We start from the raw sequence: 19130 nt of genomic DNA on the forward strand, positions 1-19130 counted from the left end.
GGGGACTGTCCCCAGGGAAAGCCACCCCGCTTGGCCTGTCCCAGCGCAGCAGCGCTGGGGATGTCCCCGGGAGGGCAGGGAGAGGAGAGCGGCTCCCGGGGGGCGGCTGCTGGCCTGGCCCGTGCCCTGCTCATGCCCGTGTGCGCCCGCTCGCCCTGCACAGCCCCCGCGGTGGAGGCGAGGGGTGCTGGGGCAGTGGCGGGAGGCTCGGGGGGCCGAGCCCCGTGGCTGTGCACCGGGGTGGCGGCCCGTGGGACGCAGGCACCCCTGGGACCCCGCGTGTGCCACGCCACGGGGTGTGTTGCCCCCCCAGAACCCCACGCAAAATGCGGGATGCCAGGGCCCCATTTGCCTCCCGTGCTGCGGCGTGCGCGGCACAGCGGGGAGCGCCCCGGGAGCGCCGCGGGGTGCAGGCTCCCCCCGGGGCCGGCAGCAGCCCCCACAGCGCTGCCACCCCGCGTCCCCGCAGCCGCCCAAACGCGGGGTGCGCGGCCCCGCGGAGCGGCCCCAGCCACGCAGCGCCGTCTCCCGCGCCCGTCCCACGGCGCGGGGCCGCGCTCCGCCCCTTCCCCTCCCCTCCTCCTTCCTCGCTCCTCCTCCTCCTCCTCCTCCTCCGCCTCCCGCAGCCGGCGGCGGGCGGGCATGGGGCGCGGCGGGCGGCGCTGAGCGCGGTGGCGGCGGCGCTCCGGGCGCTCCCGCTCCCCTTTGTTCGCGGAGCTGATGGCGGCCGGGCCGGGCAGCGGTCCCGGGGCACCCAGCGAGGCGGAGGCAGCCCACCTCTGCCGCAGCCTGGAGGTGGGCACCGTCATGACCCTTTTTTACTCTAAAAAGTCGCAGCGACCCGAACGGAAAACTTTCCAGGTGAAGCTGGAAACGCGGCAGGTCACCTGGAGCCGCGGCTCGGAGAAGATCGAGGGAGCCGGTGAGTGCGGGGAGGCGGCGGCGGGCGGCCGGGAAAGCCGGGAGGGAAGGGGAGGAAAAGGGCTCCGGATCCCTCGGGGCGATGGGTGCGGGGCGGCCCCGGCCGGAGCGGTCCCGGGGGGCCGCTGTTCGCCGGCTGGGAAAGCGGCGTGAGGCTCGGTGGGGAGAAAGAAGGGGAAAAAAAAAAACCAAAACCCCGACCCGCAGCCTCTCTGTGCCCGGCATCTCCCCGCGCAGCAGCTGGGGGTGGCGGGGAAGGTGCCCGGTGTCGCTGCCCGGGGCCGGCTGCCGCCGCACGGCCAGCGGCTGCGGGGGGGGATGCGCGGGCCGGGTACCGCCATGGCCGCCCCCGCCTCCCAACTTTCTGCATCCCTCTTCGGCGTCACACTTGCCCTGGGATGAACGAGGTGCCTTCTCCCGGGTGGTACCTTGGCGAACGGCACCTCAAAGCCATACGGAGCCTCAAAAGGAGGCAGGATTGGTTGGAGCCCTTTTGGGGTTGCATCTCGGAGCAACAGATGAGATGAAACGGAAAGGGCAAAAAGCAGAAAAACGAACCCAAAATATTATAATGCAATTCCCTCCTGTCCCCTTCTCCCCTTGTGCATCTGCCCCAGGAGGATGGCACGGGGTCAGGTGGAGCGCGGTCAGCGTAGGACCAGGTCCTGCAAACCCTGTTTGCTGCGGCGGGTGTACTTACGGGCAGAGCAGCCTGCTGCCTTCGGTTTCCCGCGCGTGATGCGGACCTCTAGCACGAGGAGGGCAGGGGAAAAGATTCGTAAGAAATGTGAGTGTAAAACCACAAAGATGGGTGGGAAGGGGGAGAGAGCAGGGAGGCCCCGCACTGGGAAACTTTTAACCTCGGCGTTGGTTCCCTAGGTTACTGCTGTTTCTCTTAAATTACCTTTCCCGCCCCCACGCGCGCCAGCGTGAGGACAGTGCCTCTGTTCGATGCTGGAGGCGAGGAAGAGGGGACGCGCACGAAGGCGATGTGACGTAAGTCCTGGCGCTGGCCTTGGCGCGGCGGCGCGTTAGCGCTGGCCTTCCCCGTGTTGAGGGATGCGACTGGGGCACAGCGAGGCCCTGGAGGGGTTGTTGTCTCTCCTGGCAGGTGCTGCTGACCCAGGGTGGAAAGGTTGGATGCTGTTAGTGTTGCCAGGGGGCTCAGGTGAAGAAAGGAGGTGGAGATGACGGTCACGTCTCTATGGCAGGACCACAAAATGCTGGTGCTTCCAGTTTGGGGCTTTGGTTTGCCTTGAGACCCTTGGAGTCCTCTAGCTTTTGCCCAGCAGTGTCTCCAGGCAGATCTGGAAGGAGCCTTGGGCTCTGTTAGCATCACGGGGATGTGAAGCTCCCCCGTACTTTTCAGAGTGGACTCTAGGAGCTTTGAGGCAGTGGGAGAGAGTGCGGCACTCCGTTGGCCCTGGGTTTAAGCTGCTCTTAAACCAAGGCAAAGCACCCGTTTGTTTTGCTGGCGAGGCACGGGTTTCTGGCAGTGCCTACAGACCCCGTGGGTCCGTGGCCCGTGGTGGGACAGAGGTCCCCACCGATGTCTGCGTGGGCGATTGTTCCTGTGGGCAGACCTAAGCCCGTGCTGCGGTCCATGTAAGGCTGGCACCTTAACTTCAGGGAAACAGAGAGAACTTTAACTTCTGTTTCAAAACTGTGATGGTTGTCAGGATGATAATGTCGTGGCTGCGAGGACTTCTTGTGCTGTGCAGACAGCCAAGAGCAGATCAGTAAAAGCAGAGAGCGTGTCCCAGGGACCGAGATGATCAAATTAAAAAAAATAATAAAATCCACAGGTTTCTAGCAAAAGAAAAGCAAGAGTTGGGGAACACGGGACAGCCAGTTCCCTCGTGTTCCTTTAAATGTCACAGTGGAAAATTACTTGGGGCTCCTCTGCGGCGCCGCAGGTGAGTTGGCTGGCTGGTGGCCATGGGCTCTGGGCTCCCCAGCATGTGCCTCCCAACGCGCGTGGTGTTCCTGCAGTGCGTGCAGCCCTCCAGGGAGGCAAGGTGGGCCATGCTGGAGAGGGAGGACATGAGCCCAAAGAGCCACCATCTCTTCAGCCCCGTCTCTCTGATGCCAGATGCTTTCCCCATGGCCTCCTCTCTGCACCTGAGCATCTCACCCTGTCCTCAGTCCCCTCCTCTGGTGTCACCCAGCACCCTGAGCAGCACCCGTCCTCTCACCCTTCTTCCTTCGCAGGGCTGAGAAGTAGAGCTTTGCTTTAACGCTTCCTGGACAGAAGCGTGGGAGCTCCAGGTGGAAATATCGGTTTGTGTACACAAATAGTGACTGTGTATCTAGGCAGGCGAGGCAAAGCCGTGCGATCAATGGCCAGCAACACTAGGTTGTTGGCCAACTTCCCTATTTTTATCTGGATGTGCTTTCTGGGTGGAAAAAGGATGCCTAGGAAAACCCAGGTGTGTAACAGCTCTGCTTCACGTGGCAAATACACTGATGTATTCCCCTCCTGGCTCATCTACCCCTTGAAGACCAGCATTTTCTGGCACAGCATTCACATGGCTGGGGTGGGAACCAGAGAGGGAAGTGATCTGGAGTCAAGCTAATCACTTCCAGTGTGGGGTAGTTTTAACCACGAGCAATGACTGACCCAGCTCTCCCCATGAAGACAAGCCATGCTGGCGTGGGGAGCAGGAGGCAGGGGCTGGCAGGAAGACTGGGGTTTGCTTTTCGTGGCGGTACTGGTTTGCCCCTAACTTGCAATGTGAGCGAGGCCACGAGCAGAGGAGAGCAGCCAGCTGTCAGGAGGTGAGATGTTCCTTCACATGGAACAGCATCTCCACCAGACAATGTCTGGGGGTCTACAGGTCAAAGACGGTTGTGTTCATGGGTTGGTAGTGAATGTTCTTGTGTTTCTTGAGATATGGAGACCAGCAAGGAACTTCAGAACCCCCTGGACACAAGTTAGTTGTCTAAGTAGGAATGATCCTGGGTTTTTATCCATTTCAGAACCGGTGAGTATCCATGGTATATCACATATGGAGATCTCGGACTCGGGGCACATCTGTGTAGATGGCCACGTCTTGGAGAGATATCTGTCTCCATGAACACCCAGCATGGAGGATCTGCACTCCATTCTCTGCACCTGGTGGGTTTTGCAGAAACGAGATGTGTACTTGTCCCAAGGAGGGGTGGGCATTGCTGGGGGACCTGGCTCCATCACTGACCCTGTTAGGAAGAGCACAGCCCCCATGGCTGCAGCTCGGGAAGCCTCCTGCTGCGTGGTAGGCAGTGCGCGAGAGGACAGAGGGTCAGCTGGCTCATCCCCAGGTGGCCTCGGGCACGTGGGCTAAAGTTGTGGTGTGCCAGGAGGAGAGCGCTTCTGGGCACAGTCACAGCCATCGTTCCTTGGCGTGGTGCCGCTCGTTTCAGAGCTTCGACATCACTGTGGGTGGTGTCGTGGAACTGCTGCCTCCCCAGGATCTGTGGGTGCTTGTCTGTCAGTACTTCTGATCTCTTCTGAACTCTGGGTGGTTGCAATAGTCAACCAGTTGTTTGCCTTCAGCTTCATGAAGAGCTACGTTTTGGTGGTGCTTGGCTTTCTGGTGCGTGCTGACCTGGAGCTTACAGGGGAGCAGAGCCTGAGCAGGCTTCAGGTCACCCCACCGCTGGAGAGGAGCACGCCTGGAAAAATGTCCAGGGAAACCCCCATCCTCCGTGCTTTTGATGCCCCAGCAACAGTGTGCTGTCGGTCTGAGAGCTTCTCGCTGACCGAACGGGTGTGTGGCTGCCAGCTCCACTGGCCGTGCTGCTTGTACTCGGAGGTGCTGGGACATCTTTTGTTTCAAGTTACTTACCGAAGCGAGCGGGATCTGAGTTGGCCTCTGGAAGGAGCTTTTGGCACATAAGGACAAAGCCCTTAGTGTTGAACAGCATCTCTCAACAGCGGTGAGATTGGACCGGAGGGATGCTGACCAGGGAGTAGCTTGCGTTTGATGGGTTGGGTGGCATCACCACACACGCTATAGATGTCCAGGCAACCAGCCAGCCTTGTTGGCCACCATCCAACTGCCCAGCCTTGCCTTCCTGCTGCCCCTGAGCTGAGAGGTGTTGGGGTCGTGGTACCCTGGTGCTGAGAGGAGGGGAGAGCCCTTGCTGCTGTGACAGCCCTCTTCGTCCCCTTGCTTTGTGACTCTTGTGTAGCGCTTTGTGAGCGTTGCATAAAGAGTGACCTTGTGTGTTAATTACCAGCGCGTGTGCCCCCCACTCCTCCCCGCCATGAGCAGCTCTGACTCAGCCGCGGGCAGAGCAGGGGCTCCAGCCAGCTGGGCTCCCCGATGAAGAACCTCTTCTGTTGGAAAGGGCCCATCTCCTGCTCTTCGTTAAGCTCTTCAGCTGGCTCCCGAGCACTGTGGCTCTCCATAAGCAGAATCAGCTGAGGAATGGGGAGGAGGGGGCAAACTTGTCTGTGCGGGAAGCCTTTTGCTTTGAAAAGTGGTCGCCTCCTTCTCCTGTGCTTTTTCAAAACTCAAACTGTGCAAAATGCAATCCTGGTTTGTGCAAAAGAAAAGTCATTTTTTTCAATTAATATTTGTTTTTATCCAAAAGGGTTTCAGCCAGCTCTAATTACCAATGCATTGCTTTCTTGCTAATCAACTCTGCAGAGGGCCTGGCTGTTATGATGGGAAGAGCTCTCATAATTTTCTGTTCTTTTTGTTAATCACCCAAAGCAAAGTAGAGCTAATCCCTCGAGTCCGTTGTCTTTTATGCATTTTTTTTAAACTTCCTGTGTTACGTAATTCTCTTTTTAATATAAAAGGGTTTTGCATTCATAACTTCACATGCTGGGGGGTTATAGGCCAGCTTCTAATTGATCTGTTTGCCTTGAAACACGTCAGAAAATTCAGAGAGTTTGCTCAGAGAGCGAGCTGAAAATTTGGAGCAGATGTTTGGTTTATGGGGGGGGGGAAAACCACCTCGAAAAAACCCTGGTCGCATTCTTGCTTTTAGTGAAATGAGTTCAGTCCCGTGGAGGTGGAGAAAAGCCGTCGCCTGTGTAAAAGAAAAGGCAGGAACTGTAAAATGTTAATACAAAGTGACTCTGAAGGGTGGCTCATACCCACCTCTTCCTTTCCAGCTATCTGCCTCTTTCGTTAGTCCACAGAGGCAGAGCTTTTTTTTTTTTCCTTCTTTTTTTTTTTTTTTTGAGGCCATCTGAATAAGCTGAGGGGCTTGGAGCTCTTGAGGAGCGAGCGAGCGAGCCAGAAATGGCTTTCAAGGATAAACAAGCTTCAGTGTCGGATCCTCTCGTGGTGCAGGATGGCTCCTGCCCCGGCGGGTGCCCCTCCGGCTCCGCCACCCCCCGGCTGCAGGATGCGACCCCTCGCAGGGGCAGGGGCTGGGAGGAGGGGAGCTCGCTCCCGCGGCGCCTCGAGCAGGGCGTGCAGAAATGGCTGGTGTGGGAAGGTGGGAGCGTGGCTTGTGACCATCGTAATGGTTAAAGCTTCCCTGGCTGAAGCTCTGCTCTGGGAGTTTCTTCGGTGAAGGTTTTTTGTTTTTTTTTTTTTTTTGTCGTTACCAGTCCCCTTCCTGCTTACTAGGATATTTGTGTTAAACTGGGGAGAGCAAATGGGGTCTGCTCTGCCTTCACCTCCAAACTGAAACAGCCTCTTTCCCTCGCTTTACATCCCTTTGTCATCTCCTTTCCCTTCTTTGGTGGCGTCTTGCAGGAGGAACAGGTTAGAAGACCCCTGCTCATGCAGTAGTAAGACACGTCACAAATTACCTCCTCCCTTGGCATCTCAAAAGCTTCTCTGCAACCTAGAGGGCAGCTAGAGGTTAGCTGGCTGGGAGACCTGTGCTCCGCTCTGGTACCTGCACCCACGTTGTCTGTCCGTCCATCTGGTTCCTTCGTTTGCCAGTCAGCCATGTGGAAGGTACTGGCTTATGGGTTTTAAGCTCACTAATTAAAACGTGCTGGAGAGGTTTTGCATAGGACTGATTACTTCTCAACTATGCCGAGGGCCTGAGCGCTCCAGGTTTTTCGGGGCAGAAGTGGTGCAGCTTGGCTTTCTCCCTGCCTGCAGGCAGCCGCGTTGGCTGGACACCATCTGTGGTGAGAGGAGCATGTGAGTAAGCTTGATGTGAACATCTGGCTTTGCAGAGGAGCACCTCGCGTGCTCGGTGCCGTCACCTCCCATCTCCGGGAGTTTTGTCGTTGGATTTCATACAGGACTTTTAACGTGCCCCATCTCCGCGCTGAGCCAGCAGTCGCCCAACCCAATCTGTGATCTTTTTACTGCTCTTTGTTTTAGCTCCCTTGCCTGCACAGTGGGGGTAGTCATTCTTATCGGCAAACCGTTTGCTCAGCTCCATTATCTAATCACGGTGGTGTGCATTGTGAACATCCCGAAGACATGCTGGCTGTTAGCGATGCCCATTGCCCGTCCCGGTGCGAGCAGGCGTGTGACCTTCTGCATATCTTGCAGATTGCAGATGGAGGAGAAGAGGCTTGCCTGCAGTCTCAGCAGGAGTCTTGGGGGGAGTCGGTGCTAAAGTCCCCGTCCCTGAACAGTGCTAAGGTCCCCGTCCCCAAGCGTTGCGTGTGGTAGAGCAGGCTTGACCACCGAGTTGCCCCAGGGGTGCAGCCTTCATTTAATTTTTTGTGATCCTGGGAACTCGGGCACTGCTCTTTGGGGGACCTTCCCCTCCAGAGAGTGCTGGGACTGTTGTGTCCCTTGGGAAGTGACCCAAGTGACACCGCTGCACCGTGATGGGCAGTCTGGCCGGGAGGTAAAACTTGCCAACACTTGGGATGGAGCAGGAGCTCTGTGAGCGCAAGCGCTCAGTTGAGACTGCCTTACAGTTTTGGCTACATCATGCAAGTTTCTGCTTGCGTCCTGCCCTCACCAACTGCAGCAGCTCAGCCCGTGGATGGTAACTTCTGAAGCTGCTGGAAGTGGAGCACGTTTGATTGTGTGTCCATCTCCTCTGTCTCTGCCAAAGTGGGATCCCACTGGGATCGGCGTTGCAAACGGTTTGTGCTGAGCATCTCATCCAGGCCATGAAACTGGCTGGCAGGAGCTGTGAGACTTCTTCCAGATCAGCCCCCATTGAGCGTGGGGATTGCCAGTCCTGCATGGCTGCAGAAATACAGCAGGACCACACAGTTGGTGGGCTGTAGTTCATTAGATGAAGGGGCCACCAGCGACAGTCTCTGCTTAATGACAGGTCAGCCAAAAGCTGGGTTGGTGGTTTGGGTTCGGAGGTGTGTGACAGTGCTTCTCGGAGCTGGGTGGCCTGGCTGGGGCTGCAGCGAGCCCCTTGTGCTGCGTCCTCGTTCCTGAACTGGTGCAGGTTCGGTCAGACCTGGTGTAAAGCGCAGGATGAATGAGGGGTGCGGGGAGTCCAGGAAGAGCTTGCAGCATGTGGTGAGGAGGTGTGGGGCTTCGATCGCAAAAACCCCGTGCAGCTCTGAGTTTAAACCATCGACTGAACCTTGTTATACAATAAAAGGAAATGTCTGAAGTGAGTGGAGAAGACCCTCTTTCTTTTCTAGTGTGCTCTGAGGTTTAAGGGCAGTAGAAATCAGAAACTGGTGGAGCTTAAATTTTGAAGTCCTTACAATGCTTTTGAAAAGTTACCCCCCGCATCCTCCCTCCTTCCCCTTGGCCAGACAAGCTTGGAGAGTGGATGGTGGAAGATGATGCTGAAATAAAGCAACTGGAAGGATACCTGTCTAGAGAAGGATAAAAGAAGAACGGTTTGTGTGTTCAACAGATGCCTGCAGCTGTACAGAGAAAGTGATTTGGTATCTGACAGCCAGGGATGCTCACAGAAACCTGCGACCGTCCCAGCAAACACGTACCTGCGTGGCTTGTCGGCTCCCTTGGTCGCGGTGCTTGCTGCTGGCTCTCTCCTGCCAGTATCGCCTATGAGATCGGTTTAAGATCGAGCACATCCTCTGCACAGTGACTGTATCCTGCCGTGCACGGGGGCGGGCGGGTGATCTCATGGCTTTTCCTCCGCTCCGATGTCCCTGCTCATCTGTTCCGTCGAGTGTGGTTTCTCTGCCGGAGGTGTTACATCAGGCAGCGGTGGCAGGGTGTCTCCCAGACCGGCGAGAGCCCTCGTGAGGGGGACACGGTGACAACGGCTGTTCCCAAAGGGACTCTGCAGTGCTGCGGAAAGCTTTCCTTTGAAACAGTTTTAATCTTTAAGTTTTGAGGATATTTATGTTGCACAAAGAGCTGTTTTACATGGAAAAAGCTTTTTGACACTGATTCAAATGAGAAACTTCCTCATTTCTGAGAATTTTCTGCCTTTCTGAAGATCCCTCAGCACTTGGAGCTGCAGGCAGGGCTGTCTGCTTCTGCCTGACGGCTGTGCTGGCCTCATCCCTCCAGTCCCAGCTCTCCTTATCTCTGGGCACCTTGCTGCCTCTTTATATATCCCCATCACATATCAAACACCTTGCTATATCAGGCGGTGGGAGGACACATGATTGTGGAGCACCCAAAAAGCCAAGGGCTGGCGTCTCTAGCAGAAGCTGGCAACTCGAAATCTGTAGAAGTCAGCAGAGCTTTATGACGCTGACAGCCTGTGCTCTGGAAGTCTCTGTGATTTTTCAAACTGCTTTTCAGCTCCACCTCTGCTGCCTGTGTGGTCTGGTGGCTCTTCAGCTCCATTTGGAGCTGGGGGTCCTGAATTGGGCTGGCTGGAGAGCCATGGAAAGCCTTCCAGAGTCTGGAACGGACCTCTCTCTCCCTTGCTTTCCTCTGTGGCTCCTGCCTTCTGTTTGCAGACACTTGTGGTTATGAGGTTTTGGTCAATCATGTCTTCTCGTGCTGTTAATACTGTGCCCCGATGCACGCCTGCCCGCTCGCAGGCAGGCAAACCCACATCGTTGTCTTAAAATTGTCCTGGCAAAGGTCGTGGTCCAGCATGTGAGCTTCCATGAACGGGATGCTTTGCTGAGCTGACTTCATCCACTGGCCTTGAGGGTGAAATGGCTAACAGCCATGGCAGAAGGGGCAGGACTGTGCCTTATGGGTTGTTTTTTCTCCCCAACCCATTACAAACTCATTTTTTTTTTTTTTCTTGGAATGTGACTTCTTTTTTTCTGCCTTGACACATGAAATCATCATGCCCAGAGCTGTGCTGCCTCATGTTTGCAGCTCAGCCTCTCTGCTCACCACTGGCCTTTACCTGTACGAGGGTGCGTGCGGGACTGCTGCCTTCCTGCAGATGTGGTTGCTGCTGCCTCCCTGGCTTGGGGGAGCGACCCATGGGGTAAATTGTCCTCAGGGACCGAGGTTGCCTCGGGTTGCCTTTTCCCTCTAGCTTCCAAACCCATCACCCAGGAGCTGGATGCTGCGGTCCATCCCGCTGTGCTGCTGGCATCGTGGTGCCTGGAGGGATGTGTGCGGGAGGGCTACCACGCTCTTGGTGGCACACAGTGATGCTGTGGCTGCTCCACTGCCTCCTGACACCGTGAGCTGCTCCAATGTGGCAGTGTCCTGCTCTCCGTCTCTGCTGGAGCTCCCCCGATTCGCTCTGTGGTGTGTCTTGCTCCTCTTCTCTCAGGGTTGTGCTGTGCAGGGCCCCATCCTGCTCCATTTGAGCATCTATCCGTGCTAGGGCTAGACCGGCCAGGGTTGGAAATCGTTGTCACCGAGAGGGGATGGCAAGGAAGGCTGTCGCGGCAGGCTGCGCCCTGTGGGGACGCTGGGTAGAGCAGCTGCTTGAGAGTCTTTTTCCTGTTTACTCACTCGCAGAAGTGCCGGGTGATGTGGTGATTAAAGGACATCCCTCCTGCGTGTGCCGGCTGCGTCCTTCATCCCTCCTCCTCGCCTTCTCTGGGGGTGTCTCCGCACATGCGGTCCCCAGTCCGTAAGCCAGGCCAGGTAACAGGGATGGCTGCAGGCAGGAGCTCAGCCACGTTGGGAGCACGGGATGTCCAAGAGGACTTCAACCCCCTTGGCACCCTGCCCTGTAAGCCCTATAAATCTGTGCCCCATAAATCTGCTCTCCAGCTGGCGGAGAGGTGGGGTGGGGGCTGGCTCGGTTTGTTTGCTGAGCGTTTGGACTCTGCCTGACATGGTCCTTCTCAGCGCGAGTGAAGGGCAAGGCTCTCATGCTCCTGGGCTGCATCAGAGCAGAAGCAGAGCCTGCTGCCTCGTTTCTCCGAGCTGCTGTGCTCAGGTACCTCTGCCAGCACCTGTCCCACCGGTGTCACTCATCCACCTCTGCTTCCTCTGGCCAGGATCCCAGGGTACTTTGGATACCCCCCTCTCCTTCGAGCCTGCAGTCCTTGTCCTGCTAATCTTTGCCAGCTCACAGCCCTCCTCAACTTCAGAGGACCAAAAAGCTGTCCCGGGTCCCAGAGCAGACCCCGAGTGGTGCCAGGCTCCCCAGGCTTGCTGGGCAGCGGGGAGTTGGCCCTGCCGGGACACAACTTGGCTTTACATCACAGAAAATGTTTTATCTTTTTTTTTTTCCCTCTTCGGTGTCTCATATGTCACTTAATGCCTTGTGTCAGCCTGTTCTCAAGGTCTTGCTGCTGGTTGGAGTATGTTCCCCGTAATCCCCAGCAACTCAGGCTCTGGGGCATGTTATGAAAAGGCCTAGAGGTGAGGGCGTGAAATTTTGGAGCATTGGCACATTGAATTTGGTATGAACCATGGAGCAGGTTGGTGTGCAAGCAGTTGGAGGTCTCTGGTTCTGAGGACCAAATAAATCCCAGGTGAGGTCATTAAGAAAAAAACAAACCCAAGTGGTAGAGGAGCCTGGTGTGAAGACCATCACCAAGAGCTCCTGCTTCTCCCACGTAAACTGAAGATAATGTCTCCTGCTAGGGTGGTGTGTGGCTTAGGTAGTATCTGCTCAGTGCCTGGAGATCTTCAGTTGGATGGTGCTGTAAGAAGATGCTATTGACTGGTTATCAACCATACTCTTGTCTTGGCGATGGAAGGTGAAGCTAGTACCATCAGTGGTCCCATCGTGGTTAGTGCAGATAGAGCAAAACTGGTGAAAAGGGAAGAGGAGATTCATTGTTTCCATTTTTAACCACTTTGGGACAAAGCAGGTTTGATTTCACCAGCAGCTGCCCTGGTAACTCTGCCTCTTTCTCTGGTTCACGGTGCGGTGGGAGGCAGGGACTCGCACGGAGAGTCTGAGGAGGAGGAGGTGACACAAGGAGGTGCCTCAGCTACTCCCTGCATTACCGGTGGAGATGGTACAGCCCTCTGGGGCCTCTCCTGCAGATAATGGCACACAGGGAGATCTAGGGGAGGGCACACATCTGGAAATCACATCTGTGCTTCAGTGAATACTCAGTTCTTCTGTCTCAAAACAGCTTTTGAGTTGAGCGTGGTGGGGCAAGAGGTCAGGCTGTTGTGGTGACCTCAAATGGCTCAGCAGCAGATGGGATCTTTATCCTGTTCGTCTCTTCCCAGCTTTACCCTGACACTGAAGAGCTCAAGCCCTGGCAGGGACAGGAACAAGCCGTCTCCCTGCTGCCCGTTGAATGTCCCGGCCAGCAGTCATCTTTGCTGTTAAATCACTGTTGCGGAAACTTGACTGCATTGACTGGTGGGATGGGTGAACACTGAGTCGTGGCATCTGAACATCCCTGGCATTTGCTGCCAGTGTGACAAATCTTTTCTGTCCTTCAGTTGTCACTCCTTGCCTTTGTGCCCTGTCCTGGGGACAGTGTGTGGTCACTCTTGTCTCCATTTGCTTTGTGGTGGGGCATCACTCCCCAGGCATGAAAGAGTCAAGAAGGCACCTATGTTGGGTGCAAAAACCCCCCAAGAGCTCCAAGGAGAGCTTGCTGCTGTTGGACACCCAGGTCCCCAGGTCCACCTCTGCCAGGGCTTCCTCGTTGGCCCTGCCAAGCTCCCGGCTGTTATGGTGTGAGCTGTGCCTTTGACTGCCTTGTGCACTCAGGAACTGACGGATTGCCGTGTCTGCCCTTCTTTGCTGCTTGTTTTTTGCCAGTCTGCTTGGTCCCATGCCCTTCCCCTCCCAGGCAGCACTGGCAGTGGGTAGGAGTCCTCCAGCTGGCCGAGAGTCTGGGGACATCGGCGACCCTGTAAGCTCAAGGAGAGGGATGTGGGGATATTGCACACGAGTGCTCCCTGTTGGGTCCTTCGATGGGAGACGCCTGCGCAGGGAGCAGCTTTCTTGAGCATCTCACCCCCTTCCGTGCCGAGACGCAGCATTGTGTCGGGTGCCCCCATCGATCCATCCCTGTCCTCTGTGGTGCCTCTCAGATCTCCTTACCACTGCGCGTCTGCCCGGGAGGGAGGCAGAGCGGGAGATGCAGGCTGGGGATGCTGGGCTCTCAAATCCTCAGCTTCTCCCATCCTCCCGCCGTTTTATTGTGCTCCTGTAAGGTCGTTACACTTCTCGCCCAGGCAGGGCTGAGGAGGATGGAGCCCTCGATGCCACAGAGGAAAAAAGGTCACCTTGGTGGTGGCTTGCGGAGCCATCCCTAGACAGACCGTCTGTCCAGAAGCACTGATGCCGAGCTTCCCCTTTCCATTTGAGTCAGTGGAAGCTTGTGCCTCTCAAACAGACGAGGCTGATGACTGAAGGGTGGCTCTGCAGGCTGCCACCAGCCTTATTTCATCTGGGGAAGGGACATAGACTTCTTCAGAGCAGCATCTGTGCAAGCAAAACTGGGGCTTTACCCTAGCTGGAGTCGCTCTGCTTGTATTTGGGGTGGAAACGTGCTCCCGTGTCCTGTGTGGTGAAGGTGCAACAAGTCCAGGGCTCTCATGGATGCCAGCCTTGCACGTGGGAGTGGATATGGCCAGCAGCCCTGGATGCCTAGCTTGGGATTCAGCACAATCCAGAAATCCCAGTACAAAACCCCAGAACTTCACACAGACAAAATTTCCATGGAGGACAAGAGAGAACCCCGAAGCATCCCAGGAGGAGGACTGCTGGGGCCCTCACCTGGTGTTGGCCATCTGTCTGCCTGTCTCCATGAGCTCCCCACCGCTGCCCTGTCAGGGCTGTGCTGTAGGGACAGGGTGACACGTTGTTCCCTCCCCAGGGATCGCTGGTGTCCAGCAAGGGGGGATGTTCATGCTTCCCAGACCCAGCACTGAGCTGGGTGAATTCTGCACCGTGAACGGTGACTCTGCTTTCATACTTTGCAGACTAGTTGTGCTGCTTGGGGTTCAGCCCTTCTCATACTGGCTATCCTAAAATGGGTTGCCTGCACCCTGCTGTAGACAGATAAGATAACCTCTAAGAGAGACCCTAAACTGCAAAGTGTTGGATGATGGGAGGGTATCTGGGGGGAGATATCAAATGGGCTCGCCCTGTTCTTTGCTCTTCCCAAGGTGTTCCCTGCTGGCTACCCCAGAGATGAGGTCTGGGCCAGATGTGCCCTCTCCAGTAGTCATGGAAGAGATGTGTCTCCTAAGAAGTTTCTCCCCACCTACCTTGTGCACTTGTGCAGGGCTGGACTGGAGTCCCCATCCCTCCTTGGACTGTGAAGGGAGCCCCAGTGACTAGGTGGCATGGGATGCTCCGTTTGCATTTACACGGGAGAAAGCTTGGGGGAGACTGGGAGAGCCAGCAGAAGTGTAGCATCCCATATGAGAAGTTCATCTGCTCGGGGAAGAGAGCCTGGCTGTGGGACCAGGGTGACACTTGCTTATTGCATCCAGCAAGCTCCCCTGTGTGCCCTGCAAACACCCCTGCCGGGAGCAAAACAGCCTCAGGGGAAAGCAGAGAGCCAGTCCCTCCAGGGGCGTGGAGGTGTTCCCTGTAATAACCCTGCTAATTAACTGCTGGCCATTAGCCGGCCTTATGGCAAGAGCTGGAGTGCTTTGCCCGAGGCTGTGCAGCCCGCCAGAGGTAGAGATGGATCCAGCGCCACCTTCTCAGCTGCGCTGGGGCCAAGCGGTGGTGATGGACATGGTGGCAGCGCTGGCACGGAGGTGGCTCAGGTGGGTCTGAGCGTGAAGTTGTCCCTGGGAAGGCTGAGAGTGGAAACTGCCAGCCTTTATGTCCCTGGGCTGTGCTGGGCTGTGGGCAGAAGCTGTGTGACAGCAGCATCCTGCTTCGCTCACTTCGGGGATCAGTTTTGGTCTTTTAACTCATATTTTCTTGCAGCTGAGAGTAAGTGGGAGAGATGTGCTGACAATACAGAATAGGCAGCTGCCAGCCCACAGCTGCCTCTGCTTCTAGCATCAGGAGGATTTTGTGAGCTCTTGAAGGCCACCTGCGTGAGGCTAAAGCTGGTGGAGCAGCAAGGTCTGGGTCAGCCTGGGGAGAGGTCCTCAGTGTCCTGTAGGAACAGGGTGATGTCTGGGCAGGACCTTTGCCTCCCGGCTCCAGCCCGTAACATGGGCGTGTGGGATGGAGGAGGGAAGGGTGGCTCCTCGCATCCTCTCCTCTGACCCACAGAGCGATGCAGCTGTGTAGCATCTCCTAATCTCCCTGCACATCTCCTCTAGTTTCCTCTGCTGTTGATAAGGATTTGGGGGGGGACAGGGGAGGGAGGAACTGGAGCTCAGAAGCCGCAGGACACGTGGCCCAGGGGCGCAGCGCAGGCAGCGGCAGCCGGAGGCACGGGCAGGAAACACCGGTGCCCGCAGAGCAGCCGGCGCGTCCCTGCGTGCCCCGCGTGGGCTGCCTGCTGCGCGCTGCCGGTGCCTGGGCAGAGGTGCTGGCTCCCAGGGCGGTGTTTAAGCTCTCTGCCAAATCCTCCTGTTCCGCGCTGATTGACGGAGATCGTTGAGAGGTGAGCCAGGATCTGAGTCGGGATCCAGGCTAATCCCAGCCATCCTGGCTGATTGGGAGTTCCCCATCATCCCATCTCCAGCCCATTGAGCTATTTTTTTCGCAGCATCTTCTCTCCGGAGGTGCTGTCTGCATGGATGTTGCTGCTTCTAGGGTAGAGCTAATGCGACAGTTGCTTCATAGCAAAATGCAGTGGCTCGGAGCAAAAATTGCTGTTTGCTGATGCAGGTAGCAGGTGAGATGAAGCAACTTGCTGGAGCAACCGGAGACACAACTGGGCTGAGTCTGGAGGGAAAATAGCTTTACCTGCATCTTCTGAGGCAGGAGAAGTACCTGCGTATTGCAGCAACAAGAGCAGCGGGACCCAATGGGCCCCTGAGCACCAGGGTGGCTGTGTCCCTCCCTGGCACAGTAGTGGGGGTGAGACAGCTTTTTACAGGGGTTTTGGTGCCTCACTAAAAGGGCAGCATGGCCATTTTTAGTTCATACAGGATGAGGGATTTGCCGGGGCACAGGGCGCTGCTGGTTTGGTGTTTATGTTGGCCTCCATGGATGCCTCAGCCATGCCTTCTGCCCTCTGAAGAAGTAGTAAGGTCAAATTAGAGGCCTCAGCTGGTTTCTCGTTGTCCTGTCTGGATAAGCCATCTGTTAATGGCATGGGGTTGTCCTTCAGAAACCTGATAGCTGATGCACAGCAACGCTGATGGCAGGCGCGGCAGCAAGTGCGGCCGGGAGGAGGACGCAGTAACCCCATCGCTGCATCTCTGTGCAGAGGCGTTTAATTCACCATTACACTGTCTGCCTTAGTCTCCTCTGTTAAGGGAAGCCTGTGGGGTTGAGAGGTTGAGCTATCGTCTTTCTGAAAATGTATACTAATGAGAGACACATGGCTGTTCCCTCTGAAATAGGTTTCTAATCGGTGAGGTTAGTGCTTTGCTTCTTGCGGAGGGGCCAGAAAGTGTGGGACCCCACTTTTTGCGCTCATTGTGGATGCAATGTGCATTTTGTAAGAGCCGCCTTAATTTTTGCAGTCCAGCCAAATTCAAGCTCAGATAGTTACTGTCTGCCCGGTTCCTCCAGCATCCCCAGTGGATGCGGGGATGGGTCCGTGCGGGGACAAAAGCGGGGCTCGCCCGGAGCTTTGCAGGCGGAAGGGGCTTGATAAATAGCGAAGGGCAGGCGGCGGGGCTCCAGACTGCGAGGTGCTGAAGGCTCTGGCCCCCGTCCAGCAAAGCACTTAGTGCACGCTCAACCATTCCCCTGAAATCACGGGGGATTTTGGGTCTTTTTTTTTTTTTTTTTTTGCTGAGCGGTGTTTGGTTGCAGTCAGCAAATCCGAAGCGTTGAGTGGGTGCGGAGCCTCCCCGGGCTGGGCAGGGTTGCTGGCGGGGTGAGAAACCAGCTGGTGAACCCCAGCATGAGCAGGCTGGCTGCAGTCCTCCTCCAGACTCCTGCAGCTCTTGATATCTAGCGCTGGCCTGAATATGCGTTTCAGGGGGCTTCCATTGAAATATTAAGAGGGAGATGGTGCTACTCTGTTCTCTATGCTGTTGCATAATAGATTTCTCTTATTTTTACCCACATGCACATATGAGTAGTGTCTTTTTATCCTCGTTCTCCCTCGGCAGCCTTTCCCTGAGAGCCTGACCGCCCAGCGCCCCTTCCAGTGATGGGAAGTCTAGGGATGACCACAGGGTTGTGCTCAGTGGGATCCACAATGTTAAGCAGCAGGAAGACTTTTTTTTTTTAAAAAACACTTTTTCTTTGCCAGAGTGAGTAGCCTGGAGGCTTTTCTGCTGCCCTGGGGCAGGATCAGTCAAGGTCGAGCTGGGCTGGGAGTGACCATGTGGCTGTCCCCAGGGAGTGCACCGAGCGATGCTTGTTGAGGTGGTGGGTGTTTTCTTGGAGGCTGTCCCTGATAAATCCATCCTGGAAGGTAATCTGGGCTAAACCCTCTTTTTGTCAGCTTTTTTTTTTTTTTTTATTTAATCAGTTTTACAACTTTCCAAAAATCTGCTGGAGGTGGAGATTTTGCAGCCCTTGGAGCTGATTCCAGGGTGTCCTTATCCTTACATGTTGCAACACCCTATCCATCAGTGGTTAAACGAGGCTTGGACAAAGTTTCAGTTTTAAATGACTCTAAGGGTGGATCTGGTTTTCATGTAACCAGAGGGTAATTTGGTTTTGGTTGTTTTTTTTTTTTTTTCTTAAATGGTGAGGGGGGGCAGATCTGGGGTCAGCTTTTTCTTTCTGATACAACCCGCTCCTGCTGAAGGGAAGGCTCCTCGCCCAGAAATGTGACGATGTCCTTTTTTTTTTAACTGCTGGAGGCAAATGGAGGGCCAGGCCTTTCTGCTGGTTGTAGGCTGGGGGCAAATTTGGGAGGCTGTGAAGGGCACAACCTGTTTGCATGGCCATAGCATGGCTCTGCATGCAACGTGGAACCGTGTGAGGAGCTTAGAGCATCTCCGGGCTGGATGGGCTTTGCTGCCTCCTTCCCAGAGCCTCTCCTGGCTGCTGCCTGCACGCCTGCCTGGGAGGGCTGGAGGACGGCCAGCGTGCTCCAGGCCTCCCGTCTCATCCGCTGCTCGTCTGTCCTTGCTTGGTGCTGATCCCTGCTCTGAGATCTCAGCCCTGCCAGACCGCAGGGGGGTTTATGTTCCAGCAGAGATCTTCCTTCTACCTCTGCTGTTGCTGTGGCACCAAGTTCTTCCTCCTCCTGCCACTATCTGCATGGGATGAAGACCAGTTTCTACCTTCTGCGGTGACTGCTGCCTTCCACAGCATGGTCTGGGAGAGGGCAGCTCGGGGAGGAGATGTGGCTCACCCCAGTGACAGGGGACTTATCTTTGAAGGATTCGTCCCGAATCACCTGCCACTTGTTCCTCTGCCTGCGCATGCATATGACCCACAGTGCCGGGGCCCCACCAGGTGTTCATCGCCTCGTCTTTGGCTGCGTCCCTGGTAGGTCTTTCCCAGCAAGGACCCATGGTGGGACTCATGGGCTGCTGTCATGGACCCCACGCCACCACTCACCTGGGGAGCCTGCTGGTGCTGAGGGTGGTGGAGCGATGGTTAGATGTCATTTCTACTCTGCACTCTGCAGTTCTCCATTCATTGCACTCATGGAGAACCTCTGCTGTGCTTCCAGCTCGCCTCCACTCGTCTGCCCTCTCCTTTTTAATTTCCACTCCCTGCTCAAGGCTGGCTGCCAGGTTCCCCTGCCTGCCTGCCTGCCCTGGGGGGTCCGGGCTCCCTCCGCAACCCTCCCTGTGAGTTTGCAAAGCCGCAGGGCTCTGCCCGAGTAAACGCAGGCGCTGGTGAGCAGATCCAAGTGCGTGGGATCAGCAGCCAACGGCGCTTGCTGCAGCAACCGCGGTGGGAGCGAGCTGGGGGGGGCATTAAAAGACAAAGGTGGCCCAAGCCTGGGAGGGCAGGGAGGCTGCCGCGGGCGCTGGGTTTCCTGTTTACCGGCA

The 19130-nt window shown here is 56.2% G+C and overlaps 1 protein-coding gene across 5 annotated transcripts in view; it reads left to right on the forward strand.

Moving 5' to 3' along the window:
* Positions 1–626: 626 nt before the first annotated feature.
* PLCG1 (phospholipase C gamma 1) overlaps positions 627–19130 on the forward strand; it is a 49306-nt gene continuing 30802 nt past the window's right edge. For 4 of the 5 annotated variants that reach the window (XM_087749717.1, XM_087749719.1, XM_087749718.1 and 1 more), the window contains exon 1: positions 627–922. In XM_087749717.1, the coding sequence (XP_087605843.1) occupies positions 721–922 (202 nt within the window). In that variant the 5' untranslated portion in view covers positions 627–720. Of the gene's footprint in view, positions 923–1800; positions 1918–19130 lie in introns of those variants that run through there. The other variant, XM_087749721.1, reaches the window with a different exon arrangement.

Source organism: Nipponia nippon, unplaced genomic scaffold (genome assembly GCF_047370975.1).
Source record: "Nipponia nippon isolate SJK-2023a ecotype South Korea unplaced genomic scaffold, ASM4737097v1 scaffold_13, whole genome shotgun sequence".
NCBI lineage: Eukaryota > Metazoa > Chordata > Aves > Pelecaniformes > Threskiornithidae > Nipponia > Nipponia nippon.